General features: G+C 42.9%; 1 protein-coding gene and 1 long non-coding RNA gene across 8 annotated transcripts in view; one reads left to right on the top strand and one right to left on the bottom strand.

Annotated features, from left to right (window-relative positions):
• Positions 1 to 26,327, bottom strand: part of SBNO1 (strawberry notch homolog 1) — a 79,139-nt gene that overhangs the window by 17,867 nt on the left and 34,945 nt on the right. For all 7 annotated transcript variants that reach the window (XM_077955586.1, XM_077955583.1, XM_077955584.1 and 4 more), the window contains 18 exons: positions 24,182 to 24,342; positions 21,161 to 21,294; positions 19,723 to 19,813; positions 18,048 to 18,209; positions 17,213 to 17,348; positions 17,028 to 17,133; positions 16,747 to 16,900; positions 15,161 to 15,343; positions 14,510 to 14,607; positions 12,742 to 12,893; positions 10,337 to 10,534; positions 9,515 to 9,682; positions 9,248 to 9,423; positions 8,716 to 8,847; positions 6,038 to 6,173; positions 4,076 to 4,188; positions 3,902 to 3,973; positions 2,134 to 2,233 (listed from right to left, as the gene is read on the bottom strand). In XM_077955586.1, coding sequence (XP_077811712.1) covers positions 2,134 to 2,233; positions 3,902 to 3,973; positions 4,076 to 4,188; positions 6,038 to 6,173; positions 8,716 to 8,847; positions 9,248 to 9,423; positions 9,515 to 9,682; positions 10,337 to 10,534; positions 12,742 to 12,893; positions 14,510 to 14,607; positions 15,161 to 15,343; positions 16,747 to 16,900; positions 17,028 to 17,133; positions 17,213 to 17,348; positions 18,048 to 18,209; positions 19,723 to 19,813; positions 21,161 to 21,294; positions 24,182 to 24,342 — 2,472 coding nt within the window. The remainder of the gene's footprint in view (positions 1 to 2,133; positions 2,234 to 3,901; positions 3,974 to 4,075; positions 4,189 to 6,037; positions 6,174 to 8,715; positions 8,848 to 9,247; positions 9,424 to 9,514; positions 9,683 to 10,336; positions 10,535 to 12,741; positions 12,894 to 14,509; positions 14,608 to 15,160; positions 15,344 to 16,746; positions 16,901 to 17,027; positions 17,134 to 17,212; positions 17,349 to 18,047; positions 18,210 to 19,722; positions 19,814 to 21,160; positions 21,295 to 24,181; positions 24,343 to 26,327) is intronic.
• LOC144333197 (uncharacterized) lies at positions 5,818 to 7,551 on the top strand. Its single transcript, XR_013401662.1, has 2 exons — positions 5,818 to 7,049; positions 7,363 to 7,551. It is a non-coding gene; the product is annotated as an uncharacterized LOC144333197 (long non-coding RNA).

Below are 26,327 nucleotides of genomic sequence, written 5' to 3' on the forward strand. Positions count from 1 at the left end.
CCACTGCACTCCAGCCTGGGCGACAGAGCGAGACTCCGTCTCAAAAAAAAAAAAAAAAAAAGAAATAAATCAAGGAGTCTTTTTTTTTTTTCTCCCTGAGACAGGGTCTCTGTCACCCAGGCTGGAATGCAGTGGTGCCATCACAGTTCACTACAGCCTCCACCTCCTAGGCTCAAGCAATCCTCACACTTCAGCCTCCCAAAGTGCTGGGATTACAGGCATGAATCACCGCCCCCAGCCCAGGGAGTTGTTTCTGACACTGCTGATGTCAAAAGGAGTGAAGGTATAGGGTTAAGACTTAACTGCTTTTGTGGAAAGCCGAGAGTACTGATGAACACCCCTAACTGGTATGCCAATATGAACTGTTAACAACACATATCAGTATGTGTTAATATACCAAAAGGACTTTCTAGTGAAAAATGCTAACTCCATCTGAGTGCGTTGGCTCACGTCTATAATCCCAGCACTGTGAGAGGCTGAGGTGGGAGGATCACATGAGGCCAGGATTTCAAGACCAACCTGGTCAACATGGTGAAACCCCATCTCTATTGAAAATAGAAAAATTAGCCAGGTATAGTGGCGGGCACCTGTAATCCCAGCTACTCGGGAGGTCCAGGCAGGAGAATCCTTTGAACCTGATGGCGGAGGTTGTATGAGCCAAGATCATGCCATTGCACTCCAGCCCAGGTGACAGTGCGAGACCTTGTCTCAAAAAAAGAAGAAAAAAAAAAAGACATTTCCAAATACACGAACGAAAAAAGGCTATGCCACATGTATCCATCACCCAGTTTAAACAACTGTGAATTCATGGCCAATTTTGTTTCATTCAAACCTCCCACCCCTACCAATCAATCCTCAAAGATTACTTACCTAGGTACTTTTTCAACTTTAAATTGAATTTTAAAAGTTATTTGGGGCTGGGCACGGTGGCTCAAGCCTGTAATCCCAGCACTTTGGGAGGCTGAGGCGGACAGATCACGAGGTCAGGAGATCAAGACCATCCTGGCCAACATAGTGCAACCCTGTCTCTACTAAAAATACAAAAATTAGCTGGGCATGGTGGCTTGTGCCTGTAATCTTAGCTACCCGGGAGGTTGAGGCAGGAGAATGGCTTGAACCAGGGAGTTGGAGGTTGCAGTGAGCCGAGATCACACCACTGCACTCCAGCCAGGCGACAGAGCGAGACTCGGTCTTTTTTTTTTTTTTTTTTTTTTTGAGACGGAGTCTCGCTATGTCGCCCAGGGTGGAGTGCAGTGGCCGGATCTCAGCTCACTGCAAGCTCCGCCTCCCGGGTTTTTTTTTTTTTTTTTGAGACGGAGTCTCGCTCTGTCGCCCAGGCTGGAGTGCAGTGGCCGGATCTCAGCTCACTGCAAGCTCCGCCTCCCGGGTTCGGGCCATTCTCCTGTCTCAGCCTCCTGAGTAGCTGGGACTACAGGCGCCCGCCACCTCGCCCGGCTAGTTTTTTGTATTTTTTTAGTAGAGACGGGGTTTCACCGTGTTAGCCAGGATGGTCTCGATCTCCTGACCTAGTGATCCGCCCGTCTCGGCCTCCCAAAGTGCTGGGATTACAGGCTTGAGCCACCGCGCCCGGCCCGCCTCCCGGGTTTTTACGCCATTCTCCTGCCTCAGCCTCCCGAGTAGCCGGGACTACAGGCGCCCACCACCTCGCCCGGCTAGTTTTTTGTATTTTTTAGTAGAGACGGGGTTTCACCGTGTTAGCCAGGATGGTCTCGAACTCCTGACCTCGTGATCCGCCCGTCTCGGCCTCCCAAAGTGCTGGGATTACAGGCTTGAGCCACCGCGCCCGGCCGAGATTCGGTCTTAAAAAAAAAAAAAAGGCTATTTGGCAAAGTGATTTTACTTAATGTACTAAAACGACTTTCCTCTTTTAAATCTATTATTAGACAAACATGCTTTCACTGTATCAACAGTAAGAGCACCTTCATTTGAATAAAATTTGCTTTAATAAATCTGTTTAATACAAGATACTTACATGTCCTAGTAACCATTAATTTCAAAGTTTTATACAATTTATATCCAAAGAAAAAAACTAATATAACAGCAAATGTTACAACAGGTTTGAGTACATCTTTGTCAATAATCATTGTCGTTATGAATATTTTTAAAACTTACCTTTAAAAAATTCTCCAGGATAGTCTGGAGGTGGTGATACCATAGGAGAATCCAAGTTTACAATGGATTTCATGACAATTTCTAAAGCATTTCTTCCATACTGCAAAAAAAATCAAAACCTTTAACCACTTTCAGCATTTGGATACTCTTCAATCACATTACCACCTAAATACTATAAAAACTATTGGCTGGGCACGGTGGCTCATGCCTGTAATCCCAGCACTTTGGGAGGTTGAGGCGGGTGGATCCCCTGAGGTTGGGAGTTCAAGATCAACCTGACTAACATGGTGAAACTCCATCTCTACTACAAAAAATTAGCTGGGTGTGGTGGCAGACACCTGTAATCCCAGCTACTCGGAAGGCTGAGGCAGGAGAATCGCTTGAACCTGGGAGGTGGAGGCTGTAGTGAGCCAAGACGGCGTCATTGTGCTCCAGCCTGCGCGACAAGAGCAAAAAACTCTCTCTCAACAAAACCCCCAAAAAACCACAAACTATTATTGTACCAAAGATTCAAAAAAGCAATTCTCAATTATCTTTATACTTATTTATTTTTTCTTCTTTTGGAGACAAGAGTTTTGCTCATCACCCAGGCTGGAGTGTAATGTCACGATCTCCACTCACTGCAACCTCTGCCTCCCGGGTTCAAGCGGTTCTCTGCCTCAGCCTCCCAAGAAGCTGGGACTACAGGTGCCCGTGGCCACCATGCCCAATTTTTTTTTTCCTTTGACACGGAGTCTTGCTCTGTCGACAGGCTAGAGTGCAGTGGTATAAACTCGGCTCACTGCAACCTCTGTATCCCAGGTTGAAGTGATTTTCCTGCCTCAGCCTCCTGAGTAGCTAGGACTACAGGCTTGAGTCACCACGCCCAGCTAATTTTTCTATTTTTAGTAGAGACAGGGTTTCACCATGTTGGCCAGGATGGTCTCGATCTCTTGACCTCGTGATCCGCCCACCTTGGTCTCCCAAAGTGCTGAGATTACAGGCGTGAGCCACTGTGCCCAGCCACACCCAACTAATTTTTATATAATTTTTTGAGACACAGTTTTGCCCTACTGCCCAGGCTGGAGTGCAGTGGCATGATCTTGGCTCACTGCAACCTCTGCCTCCTAAGTAGCTGGGACTGCAGGTGAGTGCCACCACGCCCAGCTAATTTGCTGTATTTTTAACAGAGATAGGGTTTCACTGTGTTGGTCAGGCTGGTCTCGAACTCCTGACCCTCAGGTGATCCACCTGCCTTGGCCTCCCAAAGTGGTCGGATTACAGGTGTGAGCAACCGATTCCGGCCTAATTTTTGTATTTTTTTTTGTATTTTATTTTTTTAGTACAGATGTGGTTGCACCATATTGGCCAGGCTGGTCTCGAACGCCTGACCTCAGGTAATCCACCCACCTGGGCCTCCCAAAGCGCTGGGATTACAGGCATGAGCCATTGCGCCTGGCCTTTATATATATTTTATACTGCCTAATTCATGTCTCTACACATAGCAAACGTGAGAAAAATTAACTTCCTTTACTTCTGAGAACTCAGTTAATTCATTCTCATTTGTTCTTGTTTTCCAAAAGGAATAAAGACAACCACATTGCTGTACTGATACTTAACATGTGATCTAACTTACATGTGAAATTCTGTCTTACAGGAAGTCATGATTTTAAAGCAAATGCATATGAGAGGCAGTTTTGTTTTAGACAGTAACTACCTTTCTTTCACGTTCCCTACAGCTACCATACACTATCACAAGTTTTCAGAGATACTGAAAGTTGAAATGTACCTTATTATCAAAGTTGAACCTGCTCAGATCCCTAGATTCTGTTGCTCTTCTATCGCCATGTGTAAGTGCCCCCTATTAAAACAAAAATTTCAGTCAAGGCACAGGTAACCTTTTACCAGAAAACAGGTACAACAGATCATCTTTTACACACAGCCACACAACTCCAAAACTCACCAAACTCTCAAGTCTTTTAGCAACAATAGATGCAAATCTTTGTTCTCCTGCCAGTTCAGAAATCAGAAAGACATATTCAGGAGCAGTCACTTGGTTTGATCTATGAGTTCGTCCTGCAACGAAATTTTTTTTTAAAGATCATTGATTTTGTTCGCTGAATAGAATATTCTGAGATGTATTCCTAGCATTTAATACTAAACTGGTATTGGGAAACCACTAAACAAGAAAAATTACAGATAATGTTAAATTACCAAAACACACATAAAACTGCTTAATGATAGAAGTATTAGCATTGCTATCCCAATTTTGCTTAACCACATGTTACTGATACACAGTTACTCTGGATTTTCCCACAACTGTTTTTCAAATCATTGGTCACAAGAACATGAAGATGGAGGGAGGAGCTGTGTGCCTTTGGTGAAGCTACTGAGGTTGGAAAAGCATATGGAAGTAGCAGCTTCTGATATGGACCTAATACATCCTTAAATTTTATAAGGACACTCCTTGAGGAGCCCTGTTCTTGGAACCCCACAAATTCCCACCATATATATATTTTTTACAACTTGTAAACAGGCAAAAAATGAATTCATAATGCATCATATACTATAAGGTACATATAACACTCCTTAAATGCAAGATCTGAGATTTCGAGTTATAAGATATAAGACATTGGCCGGGCACGGTGGCTCAAGCCTGTAATCCCAGCACTTTGGGAGGCGGAGGTGAGCAGATCACAAGGTCAGGAGATCGAGACCATCCTGGCCAGCACGGTGAAACCCTCTCTCTACTAAAAAATACAAACAATTAGCTGGGCGTGGTGGTGGGTGCCTGTATTCCCAGCTACTCAGGAGGCTGAGGCAGGAGAATGGCGTGAACCCAGGAGGCGGAGCTTGCAGTGAGCCGAGATTGCGCCACTGCACTCCAGCCTAGGCGACAAAGCGAGACTCCATCTCAAAAAAAAAAAGACATTAAACAGGATTTGTTGTTGTTGTTGTTAGAGTTTCGCTCTTGTTGCTGAGGCTGGAGTGCAATGGCTCGATCTCAGCTCACTGCGACCTCTGCCTCCTGGGTTCAAGCGATTCTCCTCCCTCAGCCTCCCGAGTAGCTGGGGTTACAGGCATAAGCCACCACACCTGGCTAATTTTGTATTTTTAGTAGAGACAGGATTTCTCCATGTTGGTCACGCTGGTCGCGAACTCCTGACCTCAGGTAATCCGCCCACCTCAGCCTGCCAAAGTGCTGGGATTACAGGCATGAGTCACTGCGCCCAGCCTGTTTTTGTTTTTTGAGACAAAGTCACACTTTGTCACTCAGGCTGGAGTGCAGCGGTGAAATCATATCTCACCGCAACCTTGAACTCAAGAAATCCTCCCACCTCAGCCTCCTGAGTAGCTGGGACTACAGGAACATGCCACCACATCCAGCCAATTTTTCTTCTCTTTTCTTTTTTTTTTTTTTGAGATGCAATCTCCCTATGTTGCCCAGGCTGGAGTGCAATGGCGTGATCTCAGCTCACCGCAGCCTGCGCCTCCCAGGTTCAAGCGATTCTCTGCCTCAGCCTTCTGAGTAGCTGGGAGTACAGGTGCGTGCCAACACACCCAGTTAATTTTTGTGTTTGTAATTTTAGTAGAGGCTCGGTTTCATCATGTTGACCAGGCTGGTCTCAAACTATTACCTCAAGTGATGCACTCACTTTGGCCTCCTAAAGTGCTGGGGTTACAGGCACAAGTCACTGCTCTCAGCTGTTTTTCTTTTCTTTTGGTAGAGACAGGGTCTCACTATGTTGCCCAGGTTGGTCTCAAACTCCTGGACTCAAGTTATCCTCCCACCGTGGCCTCCCAAAATATTGGGATTACAGGCATTAGCCACTGTGCCTGGCCTAAACCTAGGTTTTGATATGCACAAATTTACCCAATGATTCCTAGCTGGATAATTAAGTGAAATCCAGTTGTAGGAACTTACCGAATTGTTGAATTGCTCTATCAGCGCTCCAGGGTAATTCTAAAGTCATATGAACTCTTCGTCTTTGATTTTTAGCTCTCCTATCTGCTTGTAATGAAATACCTGAGCTGGCAGCTTCTGAGATGATAGCAATATTCTGCGTCAAATATAAGAAAAATAAAGTCACCTTTGCGTAAGAACAAGCAGGCCAGTGCCTTAAATGAAGTCCTTCAGCAGACTGCTTACATTCTCCTTCTTTCTCAACAATAAGACTCCCAATTTTATTTCCCAGTCTCCCTTACAGCTAAGTGTGAACATTCTCCAGTCAGCAAGGTGTAGGTAAAATGTATGATGCACAGGAAATGTCCTTAAAAGCAGGCGACATGCCCTTCTCATCCCCTTGTCTCCTCTCTTTTAGGTAAAATGTAGAGGTAGTGACAGAGTCTGAAGCAGGTATCTTGGAATACAAAGGTAACTTGGAAATGGAGGCCCACGTAATTTAATGAACAACACGGAAGGTGCCTGGGCTTCAAGGGGGCATACAAGCCCTGCTCCACCTACCCAAATGTGTCCATGAGAGAAATAATCTTCTCTCTTATTGAAACCAATACTTAACAGACTTTGTATTTTCTGTTATTTAGCAACCAAAACTAATTCCAACTAATGTAATTCCTAATGCATAAGGGTGTAGATTAATGAAGCAATTACATAAAATAACTAATACCTGTACCCACAATCTTGAAAATATGTATCATTAGCTTTTTGTATATATGTATTTTTTGAGACAGGGTCTCACTCTGTCACACAAGCTGGAGTGCAGTGGTGCAATCATAGCTCTCTACAGTTTTCACCTCTCAAGCTCAAGCGATCCTTTCACCTCAGCCTCCCAGTAGCTGGGACTGTGGGCATGTACCACCATGTGACTATTTTCCCTGTACGGGGGGAGCAGGGGTCCCACTATGTTGCCCAGGCTGGTCTCAAACTCTTGTAATCCTACCACTTTTGAGAGGTTGAAGTGAATGGATCGTTTGAGGTCAGGAGTTCAAGACCAGCCTGGCCAACATGGCAAAACCCTGTCTCTATTAAATACACAAAAATTAGCCAGGTGTGGTGGTGTGTGCCTGTATTCCCAGCTACTTAGGAGGCTGCGGCAGAGAACTGCTTGAACCCGGGAGGCGGAGGTGGCAATGAGCCGAGATTGCACCACTGCATTCCAGCCTGGGGGACAAAGTGATGGTCCTTCTCAAACAAACAAAAAGTCTACAGAAAGAGTCTCTGGGTCAGCACAGTAGCTCACGCCTATAATCTCGGCATTTTGGGAGGCAGAGGTGGGCACATCACTTGAGGTCAGGAGTTCAAGAGAAGCCTTGTCAATATGGTGAAACCTGTCTGTCAAAAAATACAAAAATTAGCCAGGCGTGGAGGCGCGTGCCTATAGTCCCAGCTACTCGGGAGGCTGAGGCACGAGAATCACTTTGACCCAGTTGAGATCACGCCACTGCACTGCACTCTAGCTTGGGCAACAGAGTGAGACTCTGTCTCAAAAAAAAAAAAAAAAAAAGAGTCTCTGGAGGCACCCAAAATCTCTACAATGGTTGGATATGAGAATGTAATCTATAAGCCATTTACAGTAAATCATCTTAATATAAAATGATACAGCAATAAAATACACAGTGAAACCAAAGTTACTAGTAATATGGACACACATAAATATTTTAGACTCAAAATCAGAATGACACTACAATGACATTAGATGTCACAACACCAAGACGAACTAAGAGAACTTTTTTTTTTTTTTTTTGAGACAGTTGCCCAGGTTGGAGTGCAATGGTGCAGTCTTGGCTCACTGCAACCTCCGCTTCCCAGGTTCAAGCTATTCTGCTGCCTCAGCCTCCTGAGTAGCTGGGACTACGGGCACCTGCCACCATGCCCGACCAATTTTTGTATTTTTAGTAGAGGTGGGGTTTCACCATGTTTGCCAGGCTGGACTTGAACTCCTGACCTCATGATCCGCTCGTCTTGGCCTCCCAAAGTGCTGGGATTACAGGCATAAGCCACCATGCCCGGCGTGAACGAAGTGTTTTACATCATGATTAAATATTTCAAAAGCCTCCAAAGCACTCAAGAGCCATATCTAATTCTATGCATTATACACAATATTTATTACATTCAATGATAAAATAATAAAAACATGTAAAATATTCAGTGAGTAAGGGAAATTACTAAAAAACTATGCGTAATAGCTCTGTTGCCCAGGCTGGAGTGTAATGGTGCGATCTCGGCTCACCGCAACCTGCGCCACCAAGGGTTAAGCTATCCTCCCACCTCTGCCTTCTGAGCAGCTGGGACTACAGGCATGCACTACCACACCCAGCTCATTTTTTGTATTTTCAGTAGAGACAGGGTTTCACCATGCTACCCAGACTGGTCTCAAACTCCAGAGCTCAAATGATCTACCCGCCCTGGCCTCCCAAAATGCTGGGATTACAGGCCTGAGCCACTGCACCTGGCCAATATTTATTATATTTAATGACAAAATAATAAAAACACATATTCAGTATGTACAATTACTAAAAAATACAGAATGACAATACTCAATGGACATAACTTATATTAAAAGGAAAAAAACTCTTCTGAAGCTTAATCTAAATATACGGGAATTGTTCTTTTCACTGAGAAGCATCCTAGGTAAAACATACCTTATCTCCATCCATAAATCGTTGTTTTTCTGTGATGTTTAGTATTTCCACAGGCACATCAAGTTCAGATCTTGACTCATAAGATATGCTTCCATCATCGTTGCTCACAACCCGTCCCTTGCGGCCGGTCATCTGAGAAGCCAAACAATGTCATTACAATGAAGGTATCTGACTGCGATGGATGGACTCAGTGCCTCTCTCCTTAAAGACACTTGGGAGATAAGAGCACGGGCTGTGCTGCACCAGGCACTGAAGGATACAGAACACTGTAACATAGTCCCTGGAAAAAGCTTGACACATGGCCACGATCACAAAAGATGCGTGACAAGTGCAGTAACTAGGACCAGTGGCTTGGGACAGACACTCAGATACTGGAGGCAGCAGTTCATTGGGTGCAGGATGGCAACAAAAGTAGAACAAGAATTCTATGATCTAAGAAATTTAGATTATTATGTGATAATACTATCAATGCAACTCATTTTACAGGGGTTCAAATGGCAAAAATGTCACCAAGAGATACAGGCCTATTTACCTCAGCAACGTTCTCAGGGCCACCAAGTTCATCGATAAGTTCATCCAGGGTATTAGGGGGGAGGTCTTCAGCTAATTTTTCTAACTTATCAAGCAGGTCTTTCTTCATCTGCTGAGCCCTTTCCACAGCATCCTGACTTGTTATAAGGCTATTGTTACTGTTGGTGGTACTGTTAGCTAGGTAAAGAACATTTGTTAAAACTTAGTACAAAGTTTAAATATTTTTGTTTAAAAGAGTATTTCAAAAAGGAAGTTTCTATATGGATACCTGGTGTACTGTTAGGAGCAGGTGAGATAACTGGTGTAGATGAAAAACTAGGTCGTTTTGATCCAAGACCTGATGCTAATAAGGCACTTTGAATAGAATCTGGATCTATACTTTTCTTCTTTTTTTTCTCTTTGTTTTTCTTGTGGTCTTTTCTGATTAACCAGGGATCTGAGTGTTAAGGAAAGATATATGTCAAATCACTTGTTAAAACAAGTACAGAATCTTCAAAGGAAACAGCCTTTGAAATTTTTTCTTTTTTGAGACAGAGTTTCACTCTTGTTGCCCAGGCTGGAGTGCAATAGCGCAATCTCGGCTCACTGCAACCTCCACATCCCAGGTTCAAGTGATTATCCTGCCTCAGCCTCCGAGTAGCTGGGATTACAGGCATGTGCCACCACACCCGGCTAATTTTGTATTTTTAGTAGAGACAGGGTTTCTCCATGTTGGTTAGGCTGGTCTCGAACTCCCAGCCTCAGGTGATCCGCCCACCTCAGCCTTCCAAATTGCTGGCATTACAGGCATGATGAAATTTTTTATAGTGTTAACTGATAATTGATCACTACCTACATTAGTCATCCATACACCATAGGGTACAAATCCACGTTTTCAAGTTAAAAATAACTGCACAAAATTGAGGTTATCTTATCACATATATGAGGCTGAAACCTCCAGAAGGTAGATAAGCCTGGAGCTCTCCACCAAGCAAAGATTAGAATCTGTGTGATCATTTGTACTGTATAGAAGAAAAGGTTTCATATCCCATTTTCAAATACACTGAAATATTAATTATGCCTTAGTGCATATTTAATATACTGAACTTACCATTTTCATCATCCTCACTAGACTCATCTCTAAATGGGTTGAAATCGTCATCATCTCCAGAACTCATGTTTTTAGAGCTCTCATAGTCACTTTCTTCATTATCAGAGGCATCAGATTCACTTCCACTGTCATCAGAACTGCTACCAGTAAGGCCACCTACTTTTCGTGCTTTTTTGGCTTCTCGAGTTATTTCTTCACCTACCCCCAGTCACAAACAAGAGGGTCAGCCCAAATTCAATGTTTCTTAAGATCCAGTACATCATATTTAGTTCACGAATTAATTCAAATGAAAAGTGCAGAGGAAAAGTATTTATGTAAGTCAAAGAACAAACAGAATTCACAAGTCAGTGCAACCTTTTGGACTCCCATAAAAAATAAGGTTATAAACATTTATTCTGAAGAAGAGACTGGATACAGAAGTACTAAGTCAAGACTGCCTTCAAGTGTACCAGTTTCAAAACAAATTCAGGACAACAGAGTAAAAGCAGAAACTCTGGCATAGTCACAATTTGTGTATCGGATTTGAGAAGAGGCCTAATAATTATAGGTTTATAGACACAGAATACTTAGAAAATCAACAGAAAATCAATTTATAAAACTTTTTTATTTTTGGAGATAGGGCCTCACTCTGTTGCCCAGCCTGGAGTGCAGTGTCACAATCATAGCTCACTGCAGCCTCAACTTCCCTGGCTCATGTGATCCTCCCACCTCAGCCTCTCAAATACCCGGGACTACAGGCACATGCCACCATGACCAGATATTTTTTTTCCCAGTGTCTCACTCTGTCTCCCAGGCTAAAGTGCAGTGGCATAATCTTGGCTCACTGCAACCTCCACCTGCCGAGTTCAAGTGATTCTAATATCTCAGCCTCCCGTGTAGCTGGGATTATGAAGCACCCTGCCACCAGGCCCGGCTAAGTTTTGTATTTTAAGTAGTGATGGGGTTTCGCCATATTGGCCAGGCTGGCCTTGAACTCCTGACCTCAGGTGAGCCACCTGCCTCAACCTCCCAAAGAGCTGGAATTACAGGCGTGAGCCACCATGCCCAGCAAGAAGTCAACTTCTAAAATCCAAACAGGGCTAGGTGGGATGGCTCACACCTGTAATCCCAGCACTTTGGGAGGCCCAGGCAGGCACACTGCTTAAGCTCAGTAGTTCAAGACCAGCCTGGCTAACATGGGGAAACCCCGTCTCTACTAAAAATACAAAAATTAGCAGGGCACGGTGGTGCATCCCTGTAATCCCAGCTCCTTGAACCCAGGAGGCAGAGTTGCAGTGAGCCAAGATGGTGCCACTGCACTCCAGCTCAGGTGACGGGGACCCTGTCACCAAAAAAAAAAAAAAAAAGGGCTCTTTTAAAGAAGACTACTGAAACACCCAGCTCTCTATATATTAAAAAACAGGTTTCACAATATACAAAGACACAGGTTTTAGTTCCCATGCATCATTAACTATCTCTGTCAACCTAGGAAAACTCTTTAACCTTTAAATCTTTCTGTGCTTTAGTGACCTCTATCTATAAAACTGGAAAAATAAGATCTAATTTCATATGGACCTCTGCCAGGTTATATGGTAGAATGTATATAGCCAAGTGCTTAACACACAGCCAACCACCAGTGAATTGCTCAATTCCTAATTTAAAACGGGGATAACTTGTGCATTCAAAATTGTACAAGTTGGCCGGGCGCGGTGGCTCAAGCCTGTAATCCCAGCACTTTGGGAGGCCGAGACGGGTGGATCACGAGGTCAGGAGATCGAAACCATCCTGGCTAACACGGTGAAACCCCGTCTCTATTAAGAAATACAAAAAACTAGCCGGGCGAGGTGGCGGGCGCCTGTAGTCCCAGCTACTCGGGAGGCTGAGGCCGGAGAATGGCGTGAACCCGGGAGGCGGAGCTTGCAGTGAGCTGAGATCCGGCCACTGCACTCCAGCCTGGGCGACAGAGCGAGACTCTGTCTCAAAAAAAAAAAAAAAATTGTACAAGTGACAGTGAAAATTTGGAATCATTTGTGAATTCATGGAAGGCAGTTCATTCCCAAAATATAGCCACTTTCAAATGCTTATGTTTGTGGTATTTTCGACATCAACTATTCTTTTCTTTTTTTTTTTTTTTTTTTTTTTGAGACGGAGTCTTGCTCTGTCACCCAGGCTGGAGTGCAGTGGCGCAATCTCGGTTCACTGCAAACTCTGCCTCCCAGGTTCACGCCATTCTCCTGCCTCAGCCTCCCAAGTAGCTGGGACTACAGGCGCCCACCATGACGCCCGGCTAATTTTTTGTATTTTTAGTAGAGACGGGGTTTCACCGTGTTAGCCAGAATGGTCTCAATCTCCTGACCTTGTGATCTGCCCGCCTCAGCCTCCCAAAGTGCTGGGATTACCTATTTTTCCTTTTTTAAAGTACTCACCTTTCCGCTTCTTTATTTTATTTTCTTTACAAGGACTATCTCTTGGTGAACTGTTGTTACTTGGAGCTGTCAAATCGATTCCTAGCAAACTATAAAGTTTTTTCCTGTCTGGAGCAGGAAAATGTTTTTCAATGAGTGACTGCAACACACCTCTGTAGAAGAAAAACAGCAACAATTACTGCTTCAGTTGACAAAGTAATTATATGTAAAGTCTTATTAAATATATTGAAATATACCTTGCTCAGTTTTACAAAATATTGATAAACAAGCTCAAATAAATTTTAATTTTCTAGCCCAAGGCTGTCCAACTAAATAAGAACGCAAACCAAACCACATACACAATTATTACATTTTCTGATCGCTTACATTAAAAAAGTAAAAATAAATAAAACTGGTGGAACTAACTTTAATAATACATGTTATTTAACTCAATGTACCATGTCAACACATATATTTTACATTATTTTTTCTTAAGGAGTCTTTGAAACCTGGTTCAGTACACACATACAAAAACATCTCAATATGGACCGGTCATTTCAACCGCTCAATAGCCACATGTGATGAGAGGCTGCCGTTCCGGACACGATAGTTCTAGGTAATCATGTACAGAAAAATATAGATTAGCAGGCATATGTCTTGCTTTTTTTTTTTTTTTTTTGAGACAGCGTCTTTGTCACCCCCGGCTGTAGTGCAATGGTCCAATCTCGGCTTACTGAAACCTCCACATCCTGGGTTCAAGCAATTCTCCTGCCTCAGCCTCTCAGGTGCCCGCCACCATGCCTGGCTAATTTCTGTATTTTTAGTAGGACGGGGTTTCACCGTATTGGCCAAGCTGGTCTCAAACTCCTGACGTCTGGTGATTCACCCGACTCAGCCTCCCAAAGTACTTGGATTACAGGGGATGAGCCTCATGTATTGCTTATAAAAGGAGCATCTGAATGCATCCCGAGGCACAAAATAATAGAGCAGGAAGTTTATTTTGCTCAATTTACTACCAGAGTTTGAATCTGGAGGTTAGGCAAACTAAAAACAATGCCTAAAACATTTTAAAATCTATTTCTGAAGATCTCATGCTTATTTTCAACTTTATAGTAGACTTTCTTTTTTTTTTTATTTTTGAGACAGGGTCTCACTCTGCTGCCCAGAGTGGAGTGGAGTGGTGCTCACTGCAACCTCCACCTCCCAGGTTCAAGGGATTCTCCTGTCTCAGCCTCCCAGGTAGGTGGGACTACAGGGCATGTGCCACCATGCCCAGCTAATTTTTGTACTTTTACTAGAGATGGGGTTTCATCATTTTGGCCAGGCTGGTCTCGAACTACCAACCTTAAATGATGCACCCACCTCGGCCTCCTAAAGTGCTGAGCTTACAGGTGTGAGGCACCACGCTCAGTCAACTTATAAAGTAGACTTCGTTACATGAGGACGAACTACAGTTACTGTTCCTGTAGATAATGGTAATTTCAAATACAGAACACTAAAACTGAAACTAAACCAAGCTGTCACAGATTTCCAAGATGTACAAGACAGACAAAACCAAGCCCTTCTGTTAGTTCACATACTCTATGTAATATTGGCAAAACGCTTAACATTTTAGGATTATAAGATTTCTGGTATTGTTTTCCAACAGATACACCGTCACAGAAAAGCAAAAAACTCAGATCAAGAAAACTCAAAGATGATGCAGGTGAATCAAAAGTTTTGTCTCCAGGCAATGCCCACATTGGAACTAATCTAAGTAAGAACTCAAAAAGAAAAACAAAAACATTACTTGGCAGTTGAAACAAAATCATTCAATTCTCCCCCGCCCTCTTCCAAAGCTTCTAATGTTCTAGCTTCTCCTGTAGACTGTAGACCAATTACAACACACTGGAGAAAAAAGAAAACATGTTAATTACAAATAATGTTTGTGGTTTCTTACCAAGACATATTTTAAATATTTAGCTAAACAAAGATTTCAAACAAGAATGTCCCCATTATTATAAAACACACATTTGTTTTACTTATTTCTTCTATATATTTGAGACAGGTTATATGTCAAAAATTGAGGCAGGAGACAGGATTACAGACAGTAGTAAGCAAGAGTGAAGCACCTGCCCTTGTAGAGTTTATAGTATCTTATCCTTTAAGTAGATAAACATTCACCAAAAAGAAAAAACCTTAATGCAATACACATCCATATGCTACCAGTGCTACCAGCTATGGATGACCAATAATAGTGATGTTTACTTTGTTATACTTTTCTGAACTCTCTAAATTCTCTAAACAGGCATTGCTTTTATAATTTTAGGAAATGTGTTTTTTAAAAGTTCGACTATCCTTTAGGAAAACCCGATTTTACAAGCAGAAAACCTCAGCACCCACAAAGACTAAACAACATAACCCAAAACCAATAAATCTCTTACTGTGTTCTTCTACTTACTTTTCCATTCTTGATTTCCTCTCGAGCTAGCTGCACAACCCTTTTAACTTTGGATGCTATGCATAAGTATTTGAAGAACCTCTGGTGAGCAGACCAGAACTGACCCCACATGGACTTCTTCATTCGTTGCTCGGCATCAATCAGATCTGCAGCTTGCTGAAACCGCTCTCTGGCGATGACCCACTGAAGATATACAATCAACATTTTAGACACTTCATCTTTGAGTCTAGTTATTTAAAAATACCAATTGAATCAAAATAATGTTAAGTGCAAGACCATTTAATATTAATTTAATAAATCATCTTTAGTAACTTGGGAATCTATTTCTCAGGATACTCACACAGTTGTCTCAAGTTTCTTATTACCTAATGCAGTTATTTTACAAAATAATGTGATTTTAAGAACTACGCGGCCGGGCGTGGTGGCTCACGCCTGTAATCCCAGCACTTTGGGAGGCCGAGGTGGGCGGATCACAAGGTCAGGAGATCGAGACCATGGTGAAACCCCGTCTCTACTAAAAATAGAAAAAATTAGCCGGGCGCAGGGGCGGGCGCCTGTAGTCCCAGCTACTCGGGAGGCTGAGGCAGGAGAATGGCGTGAACCCGGGAGGCGGAGCTTGCAGTGAGCCGAGATTGCGCCACTGCACTCCAGCCTAGGCGACAGAGCGAGACTCCGTCTCAAAAAAAAAAAAAAAAAAAAAAAAAAAAAGAACTACGCAACTGAAATAAATGGCTCTAACTTATGAATTACCTTAACAAAATGAAAACATGGAAAATCTGAAATATAAGAACATTGGTTAGACCAGGCGCAGTGGCTGAGGCCTGTAATCCCAGCACTTTGGGAGGCTAAGGCAGGTGAATCACTTGAGCCCAGATCCGGCTGGGCAACACTGTAAAACCTCATCTCTGCCAAAAAATACAAAAATTAGCCAGGCACGGTGGCACGTGCCTGCAGTCCCTGCTACTCAGGAGGCAGTGTTGGGAGGACTCCTTGAACCTGGTTGGTAGAGGTTGCAGTAAGCCAAGATCACACCACTGTACTCCAGTCTGGGTGACAGAGTAAGACCCTGCCTCAAAAACAAAAAACAAAAAACAAAAAACAAAAAACCACATTGGTTAAACAGCCTATCATCTGGTAACTCATCTGGTTTGTTTTGTTTTGTTTTTGTTTTTGTTTTGCGATGGAGTCTCCCTCTGTTACCCAAGCTGGAGTGCAGTGGCACAATCTTGGTTCACTGCAACCTCCGCCTCCTGGGTTCAAGCAATTCTCCTGCCTCAGCCTCCCCAAGTAGTTGGCACTACAGGCGCGTGCCACCATGCCTGGCTATATTTTTTTCCGTACTTTTAGTAGAGATGAGGTTTCAACATGTAGGCCAGGCTGGTCTCGAACTCTTGACCTCAGGTGATCCGCTCGCCTCAGCCTCCCAAGTGCTGGGATTACAGGCATGAGCCACAGCGCCTGGCTTCATCTGTTGTTTTATAGCAGAAATACATTCCCACGGGCAGGAGGCATCACAATCACCAAAACTAACAGAAACATTATCAGATACATTAAATAAACACTAGGAAAGAAGAAAAATTCCTCACCAGCTTGACGGCTTTGTTATACATTTTAACATAGCTCTGAGAAAGAAGAACTTCCTCAATTTTGAAGGTCACTCCAGTAAAGCTCAGCTGTCGAGCAATGTACATTCCTCTAAGCTTCATATCCATAGCAACTATTTCCATGGCACCAACTCCTCTGAATAAAATTAAAACATACAGTAACTACCAATAAAGTAGAATTTTAACATACAGAGAACGGGCTTTAGGAATAACACATTTCTTAGATTGCTACTGAAAACAGTATATACCGTAAACTGCATTACCTCCGTTCTACTGCTTGAATAAAATCACTGAATTCTCTAAATGGAGTACCCTCACCCCATATGCCAAGACGGTTCATATAGGCCATGTTGCGTGGTTCAGAAGCACCTGAAAATCCCACAAATGAAATATATTATAGTTGAAACAATAACCTACAATATATATTTTTAAATAAATAACTACTCACCAGTTGCACTAGCATAAACAACTCTGGCTTTTGGCAATTTGTTCTGAAGCTCTAAAACTGCTAAGCCTGTCTTGGTTGGCTTTGAAGAACCAACAGGACATAAGTTTTTGGCTTTATGACACTCATCAAACACTATCTAAATGGAATGAATTAAGGAATGTACCACGTCAGTATTAAGTATCTCCAGTCTTTCAAGAAGAGTTAACTTTTATTTCCCTGAGGCCTTCTGATTGTCTACTTTATGACTACAAATACACAGGAAGTCCTATGGGCCTTTCCCCAGTTACATCCTCCTCCCTCTCTAGCCTCAAAGACATTCACTGAATTTGGAATTTATCTAAACCAGCAATTTGCTTCTAAATTAAAACAGAGAAAAGAACCCACTGCAGCAAGAAGTTGTTATTTGGTAACTTATATCAGCAGAAGCATGATTGGTAACCAACTTAATCAGCATTTCAAAAAGTGACGTTCCTCATGCAGGACAGTTAAAAGACATACTGTGAACAAGTTTGGGACCACTAAGTTCTAACAGTTTTCTTTCTCTGAATCTTCTCGGGTATTCTGCTATGTAAATATGCAATGTTAATCCTCAAAAGTGGAATACAATATTCAGTATTCCTCATATCTATTAACATTTTTCCAAACCAGGAGGTTAGTTTCCTATCTGACAGGTAAAAAACCGAATCAACTTTCCAATCCCTTTGTACTCTAGGTAATCATTGAAGTTTACACTCCAGCAGTTCGTTTAATCTCAAGATTCCTGTTTCCCAAAAGTCTACCCTTTTACAATTTTGTTATCATTAAAAAATAGAAAAATATTTGCCATAAAGGATACCACTCCATCGAAGTCATCACCACACCAATGCAGAAGTTGTTTTAACCTAGTTTTGTACTTGCCGCCAGACTGGCTTTCACCAATAAGTGAAGAGTAAGTAGCAAAAATAACACCCTTTTTCACACTCCCATTATGTTTGGAAGAAATTTTTCCATATTTAAACTAAAAAAGAAAAGAAAATAATTTAGTTAATTAGCATACCTTTCTCTCTGAAACACTTATCCCAACTAAACATTCACAAGCTGGAACTCTTGTTAGGCCCATGACAGGATTCAGAAAACACAAAAGTACAAGGAGACACAAATTTCTTTGTATAGATGTATGTAACACAAACACACAACTTTATAGTACAAAAATCCAGTTTTTGGTAGGGCACAGTGGCTCACGCCTGTAATCCCAACACTTTGGGAGGTCAAGGTGGGTGGATCGCTTGAGCTCAGGAGTTCAAGAACAGCCTGGCGAATATAGTGAAACCCCATCTCTGCAAAAAATACAAAAATTAGCCAGGCATCATGGCGCATGTCTGTAGTCCCAGCTACGCCAGAGGCTGAGGTGGGAGAATTGCTTGAGCCTGGGAGACAGAGGTTGCAGTGAGCCGAGATTGCGCCACTGCACTTCAGTCTGGGAGACAGAGCTGAGATCTTTAAAAAAAAAAAAAAATCCAGTTTTCAAAGTCTTAAAAACTTTATTACCACGAAAAAACATTAAAAACCAGACAAACTCCCCTATAAGAAAAAAAAAGTCACAACTTACATTTATTGTGCACTTACTATATGCAAAACACCGTGATTAATTTCTCATACATAAGAATTATGAGTAGTTGTTAATGCGCCCTTCTAATACTACTCTGAAATAAAAAAAAAAAATTCTAGATGCCAGTTACATCCTTTTAGTTCTGAACTATACACAGTCATTCAAGACACAGTATTTTACAGCCACAAATCCACCCAGTAAAAACCCACCCTAACAAGCCAGTTTAGGGCAACACTGAATTCAACTTAGGACTCGCATGGGAAGTAGAGGTGCAGTTACTTATTTTCAAAGGGCTACTAGGGAGGCCCTTCCAGGAACCCTATAAGTCTATTTTAACCTTATAACACCAACAATTGGTGCATGCAGAGTAAGTCAATAAAGATTTGCTAACTGAACCTTAACATTCCAAAACACACTGGTACATGTTGTCTTTCACCTTACAGAACTGTTTTCACATGAGCAGAGGTATGGGTAACTCAAGTCCATTAGCTGTAAAAATACTGAAACCGGTCTGCCCAAGCCATAACTATCTACATCACATAGGATTTGGAGACCTATAGTGCAAGGTATCCCAACTGTCTACACTGCACCCTTATGACATATAAACTATAGAAGACAGACACAAGTAACACTGAACACTGAGAGAATCGACTGGTGTGCACTGTACACTTAGAGCACATCTCAATGTGGACTGGTCATTTACACTGCTCAATAGCCACATGTGATGAGTGGCTACTGCGTCAGTGTTTAGCACACAGGAATCCACAAACCAACAATAGTGGCTAGCACTCACTATGCTTTTTGTGGAGTAACATCAAAGTTTTCCAAAAAGTTTCCCCTTATATAGATAGCTATTATTATTCTCATCTCACAGATGAGTCAATATTTATTGAATGACCAACTGAATAAAAAGATTTCATACCTTATTTAATGAATGAACCAAAATGTTTTTTGCTCCAATATCCCTTAAATCTCTTTCAGCATCATACTTTAAGTCATTTGAAACACTAAACCTGCCAAAATATTAAAAAGCACAAATTAAATACAAATTATACCATTCTAGAATTCAGAAATTAATAAAGCCAGGTCGTGACACTTCAAAAAAAAAAAAAAAAAAGAAAAATACACTCACTCATTGAAACCAATCCCACTGAGTGCAGTGGCTCACAACCATAATCCCAGCACTTTGGGAGCCTGAGGCAGGAGGACTGCCTGAGCCCAGGAGTTCAAGACCAGCCTGGGCAACACAACAAGAGCCCATATCTACAAAAAATTAGCCAAGCATGGTAGTGTACGCCTGTAGTCCCAGCTACTCAGGAGGCTGAGGCAGGAGAATTGCTTGAGCTCCAGTGGTAGAGGCTGCAGTGAGCCAGGAATGTGCCACAGCACTCCACTCTGGGTGACAAAGACTCTGTCTTGACGGGAAGGGGGAACCCATACCCACATGCTAAAGTAATTATTCACTAACAAAAGCTTCCACAGCCAGTTTTGTTTTTTGTTGTTTTTTTTTTTTTTTGAGGCGGAGTCTCGCTCTGTCGCCCAGGCTGGAGTGCAGTGGCACGATCTCGGCTCACTGCAAGCTCCGCCTCCCGGGTTCCCGCCATTCTCCTGCCTCAGCCTCCCGAGTAGCTGGGACTACAGGCGCCGCCACCACGCCCGGCTAATTTTTTTGTATCTTTAGTGGAGACGGGGTTTCATTGTGTTAGCCAGGATGGTCTTGATCTCCTGACCTCGTGATCCGCCCGTCTCGGCCTCCCAAAGTGCTGGGATTACAGGCTTGAGCCACCGCGCCCGGCCTTTTTTTTTTTTTTTTTTGAGACGGAGTCTCGCTCTGTCGCCCAGGCTGGAGTGCAGTGGCGCGATCTCGGCTCACTGCAAGCTCCGCCTCCCGGGTTCACGCCATTCTCCTGCCTCAGCCTCCCGAGTAGCTGGGACTACAGGCGCCCACAACCGCGCCCGGCTAATTTTTTGTATTTTTAGTAGAGACGGGGTTTCACCGTGGTCTCGATCTCCTGACCTTGTGATCCGCCCGCCTCGGCCTCCCAAAGTGCTGGGATTACAGGCGTGAGCCACCGCGCCCGGCCTTCTTTTTTCTTTTTGAGATGGTGTCTCACTGTCACCCAGGCTGGAGTGCAGTGGCGAGATCTTGGCTCACTGCAAACTCTGCCTCCCGGATTCACGCCATTCTCCTGCCTCAGCCTCCTGAGGAGCTGGGACTACAGGCACCAACCACGACGCTTGGCTAATTTTTTGTATTTTTAGTAGAGATGGAGTTGCATCGTTGTTAGCCAGGATGGTCTCCATCTCCTGACCTTGTGATCGGCCACGCCCAGCCCAGAGGTAAGTTTTTAAACACTTACCACAATGCTCGTTTTCTACTCAACAAATAATTTTCATAGATGATTCCTGCTATCGTCCTTCCTTTTCCTACACCAGCACCATCACCTATTAAGAAGCCAGCACGATCTCCATTAGGTAGGAAAGTTTCATGTTGCTGAAAAACAAAAAGCTGGTAATTAATATAATCCTTCAGATATTTTGGTGATCAATCTTTCATACACTGTTTTTAGGAATAGAAGTATATTGATGTTATCTGTTTTTTGTTTCGTATATATATTTTGTGACTTTGTTTTTACATAAATTTCATACAGTTTTGGATTTTTTTTTTTTTTTTGAGATGGAGTCGTGCTCTGTCGCCCAGGCTGGAGTGCAGTGGTGCAATCTCGGCTCACTGCAAGCTCCGCCTCCCGGGTTCACGCCATTCTCCTGCCTCAGCCGCCTGAGTAGCTGGGGCTACACGCACCCGCCACCACGCCCAGCTAATTTTTTGTATTTTTAGTAGAGACGGGGTTTCACCACGTTAGCTAGGATGGTCTCGATCTCCTGACCTCGTGATCCGCCCGCCTCAGCCTCCCAAAGTGCTGGGATTACAGGCGTGAGCCACCACGCCCGGCCAAATTTCAAAGTTTTGGCTTTTTTTTTTTTTTTTTTGAGATGAAGTCTCGCTATGTCACCAGGCTGAAGTGCAATGGCATAATCTTGGCTCACTGCAACCTCCGACTCCCTACTGAAGCTATTTTGCTGCCTCAGCCTCCCGAGTATCTGGGATGACAGGCAGGCGCCACCACGTCCAGTTAATTTTTTGTATCTTTAGTAGATGGGTTTCACTGTGTTGACCAGGATGGTCTCGATTTCCTGACCTCATGATGCGCACGCCTCGGCCTCCCAAAGTGCTGGGATTACAAGCGTGAGCCACCACGCTCAGCTTAATGTGGATACTTTCTACATATTTACTGTATATTATTTCCTGCTACTCTCCCATGCATCAGGTAATTAAAGTTAACCAACTGGTGAGCCCGCCTACTCCCCTCATCAACACTTGCAGAATCAAATAGAAAGTTTTTTTTTTGGAGGCAGAGTTTCGCTCTTGTTGCCCAGGCTGGAGTGCAATGGCACAATTTCGGCTCACCGCAACCTCCGCCTCCTGAGTTCAAGCGATTCTCCTGCCTCAGCCTCCCAAGTAGCTGGGATTACAGGTGTGTGCCACCACGCATGGCTAGTTTTGTATTTTAAGTAGAGACGGGGTTTCACCATGTTGGCCAGGCTGTTCTCAAACTCCTGACCCACCCGCCTCAGCCTTCCAAAGTGCAGGGATTATAGGCGTGAGCCACCACACCCGGCCAGTGGTTTGTTTGTTTGTTTTTGAGACAGTCTCAGCTCACTGCAACCTCCACATCCTGGATTTAAGCGACTCTCCTTAGGTTCGCGAGTAGCTGGGATTACAGGTGTGCACCACCATGCCTGGCTAATTTTTGTATTTTTGGTAGAGACAGGGTTTCACCACGCTGGCCAGGCTGGTCTCAAACTCCTGACCTCAGGATGACCCAACTGACTCGGCCTCCCAAACTGCTGGGACTGGGCCGGGCGTGGTGGCTCACGCCTGTAATCCCAGCACTTTGGGAGGCTGAGGTGGGTGGATCATGAGGTCAGGAAATCGAGACCATCCTGGCTAACATGGTGAAACCCCATCTCCACTAAAAGTAGAAAAAATTAGCCAGGTGTGCGAGGCGGAGGCTTCAGTGAGCCTAGATTGCACCACTGCACTCCAGCCTGGGTGACACAGCGAGACTCCGTCTCAAAAAAAAAAAAAAAAAAAAAAAAAAATGCTGGGATTACAGGCGTGAGCCACCACGCCCAGCCAAATTAAAAGTTTTGTATCACACAAAATATGGAGGATAAATGGCTATTTTGGTCATTACTTATTTTACAGATATGGAATATGACTGAAATCACTTCAAGACAACTGTTTAACTCTACCTCACATCATTTTAAAAGCCCACACAACACCCCACAGTCCAATAATATCACAGTTTATGCAATCACCCCCCAACAATGTGGATGCTCAAATCTTTTCCAGCTGGGGGGACCAAAGGTACAACAAATATCATTCTGCATATGTTCTTATCTACAGTTCTAGGGAACACACTCCTAGGAATGGGTATATATACACATACACACATATACATATATGTAATTTATTTATTTTTTTTTTGAGACAGGGTCTTGTTCCCATCACCCAGGCTAGAGTGACAAGATCACAGCTTATTGCAGCCTTGACTTCCCTGGCTGAGGTGATTCCCCTACCTCAGCCTCCCGAGAAACTGGGACTATAGGCGCATGCCACTACACTCAGCTAATTTTTTGTATTTTTAGTAGACATGATGTTTCACCATGTTACCCAGACTGGTCCTGAACTCCTGGGCTCAAGCACCCAGCTCAGCCTCCCAAAGTGCTGGGATTGCAGAAATGAGGCACTGCGCCTGGTCGATATACTTTCTTTTTTTTTTTTTTGAGACAGAGTCTCGCTCTGTTGCCTAGGCTGGAGTGCTATGGCGCCATCTCAGCTCACTGCAAGCTCCGCCTCCAAGGTTCAAGCCATTCTCCTGCCTCAGCCTCCCGAGTAGCTGGGACTACAGGTGCCCGCCACCACGTCCTGCTAATTTTTTTGTATTTTTAGTAGAGACGGGGTTTCACTGTGTTAGCCAGGACGGTCTCGTCTCCTGACCTCGTGATCCGCCTGCCTCGGCCTCACAAAGTGCTGGGATTACAGGCGTAAGCCACCGTGCCCGGCCCATATTTTTAATTTTAATAGATACTCTCAGTAAATTCCAAGAAAGTTATAACATTTGCCATTTCCACTGGAAATGCACTACCTGTATCTCTTCTACACTTCTAAATTTAATTTTCCAACACACTAAACTTTCATAAAAATCACATTTACAGGGTTTTCATACAAGGAAAAGTTACCTTTAGATTGAAACAACTATGTTATATGGAATAGGATAAAATTATTGTATTAATTATGAAATATTACTGCTTACCTGGGCTGCATATGTAATTGCCTCAAGCTGCAATGCTGATAACCAGCCATTATCAATGGTTTCCTCAGAAATGGATGTTTTGTACCAAACATCAGGAGGAGTAACACTGGATAAAGAGCTAGTTTCCACTACAGCATCCGGATGACGCAAGCCAATTTTTACTAAACAAAAATGTAAAAACAAAATATTTTAATTATTCTAAGTAATAACATTTCTAGTTTCATTATAAGATATTTTATTGTTTTTCTTATGACAAAGAAAATAAAAAGTATTCACTCTGGGCTTCTATAAAAAGTCACTGACGATAAAGTAGTATCTATATTTGACTAAAATAATTTATCAACTACATATGGTTAAAATAGAGATTTGGGCCAGGTGGGTGGCTCACGCGTGTAATCCTAGCACTTTAGGAGGCCGAGGGATCACTTGAGGTCAGGCGTTCAAGACCAGCCTGGCCAACATAGCAAAACCCTGTCTCTACTAAAAATATAAAAATTAGCTGGGCATGTTGGCACACGCCTGTAATTCCAGCTACTCAGGAGGCTGAGGAACGAGAATTGCTTGAACCCAGGAGACGGAGGTTGCAATGAGCCAAGACTGCGCCATTGCACTCCAGCCTGAGTGGAGTGAGCCTCTGTCTCAAAAAATAAATAAATAAACTTAAATAATAAATAAAATAAAATAGAGATTTGCTGATTAAAAAAGATCTAAAAAAACACCAACTTGGTTCATACCAGCAGGCTCTCTAGTAGTAACAGAACATAATGCCAGATTAAGGAGTTCTGTTACTTCAGTCCCTCACTCAGTAAAAGTTTGCAATATAATTATACTTTGAGGCTAGGCACGAAGGCTCATGCTTATAATCTCAGCACTTTGGGAGGCCAAAGCAGGAGTATCATTTGAGGCCAAGAGTTTAAGACCAGCCTCCCCAACATAGTGAGACCTTCATCTCTACAATTAAAATCCAAAAATTAGCTGGGCATGGTGGTGGGACTTGTGGTCTGAGCTACTCAGGAGGCTGAGGCGGGAAGATTGCTTGAGCCTTGAAGGCTGAGGCTGCAGTGAGCTAAGATTGCGCCACTGCCTGGCTGGGTGTGGTGGCTCACGTCTGTAATCCCAGCACTTTGGGAAGCCAAGGTGGGTGGATCTCCTGAGGTCAGGCATTCGAGACCAGCCTGGCCAACACGGTGAAACCCCATCTCTACTAAAAATACAAAAATCAGCCAGGTATGGTGGTGCATGCCTGTAATCCTAGCTACTCAGGAGACTGAGGAAAGAGAATTGCTTGAATCCAGGAGGGATCCTAGGAGGCAGAGGTTGCAGTGAGGCAAGAGCATGCCACTGCACTCCAGACTGAGTAAAAAGCCAGACCCCACCTTAAAAACAATAATATATTTTACTTTGAAACGTATTTGAAAGACAAACTTGGCTATAAAATTAAACCACCAAGTCCCCAAAATGTACAACATGAATACATTAAAATAATGATCAGGGAACTTTTTCTGTAAAGGGTCTGAGAATGATTTTGCCATTTTAGGCCATCCTGTCTCTTGTACAACTACTTAACATTGCTGTTGTAGTGCCAACGCAGCCATAGATAATATGTAAACCAATAATCATGCCTGTTACGATAAAACTTTATTTACTATAAAAGAGGGATTGGTCCAGATTGAGTTTGCTGCCCTCTGGCTTAAAGGGCCATAAACTCTTTCAATCCTTTTGCAAAATGATTATTGGAATAAAAAGAAGTTCAGATAGGACCCCTAAAATTCATTATAGGTGACCAGAAAAGGATGGAATCTTGGATTCTATGAGTAGTTCATAAAAAGAGAATTGTAGATCAATTCAAATGGTATTATTAGTGGCTTTTTATAGAAACCAAGACTACACGAAAGACAAATTCTAGACACAGATTTGTTTCCTATAATGAAAAAGTGAAAATTTTATGCAAATACTAAAAACCTAATTTTCAACTTAATATAGTGGCTGCTAAAAAAAAAAGAATCATGGTTATACAAAAGGGAGAAACAAAGTTAATTAAAAACTATGGAATTCAAATAGCACAATTATTTTTATAATTTCAATGTTTTAACAATTTTAGACAAGTTGTATTAAATATGTATCTTAGCTTTATATATCTTTACAA

This window comes from Macaca mulatta, chromosome 11 (genome assembly GCF_049350105.2).
Source record: "Macaca mulatta isolate MMU2019108-1 chromosome 11, T2T-MMU8v2.0, whole genome shotgun sequence".
NCBI classification, from domain to species: domain Eukaryota; kingdom Metazoa; phylum Chordata; class Mammalia; order Primates; family Cercopithecidae; genus Macaca; species Macaca mulatta.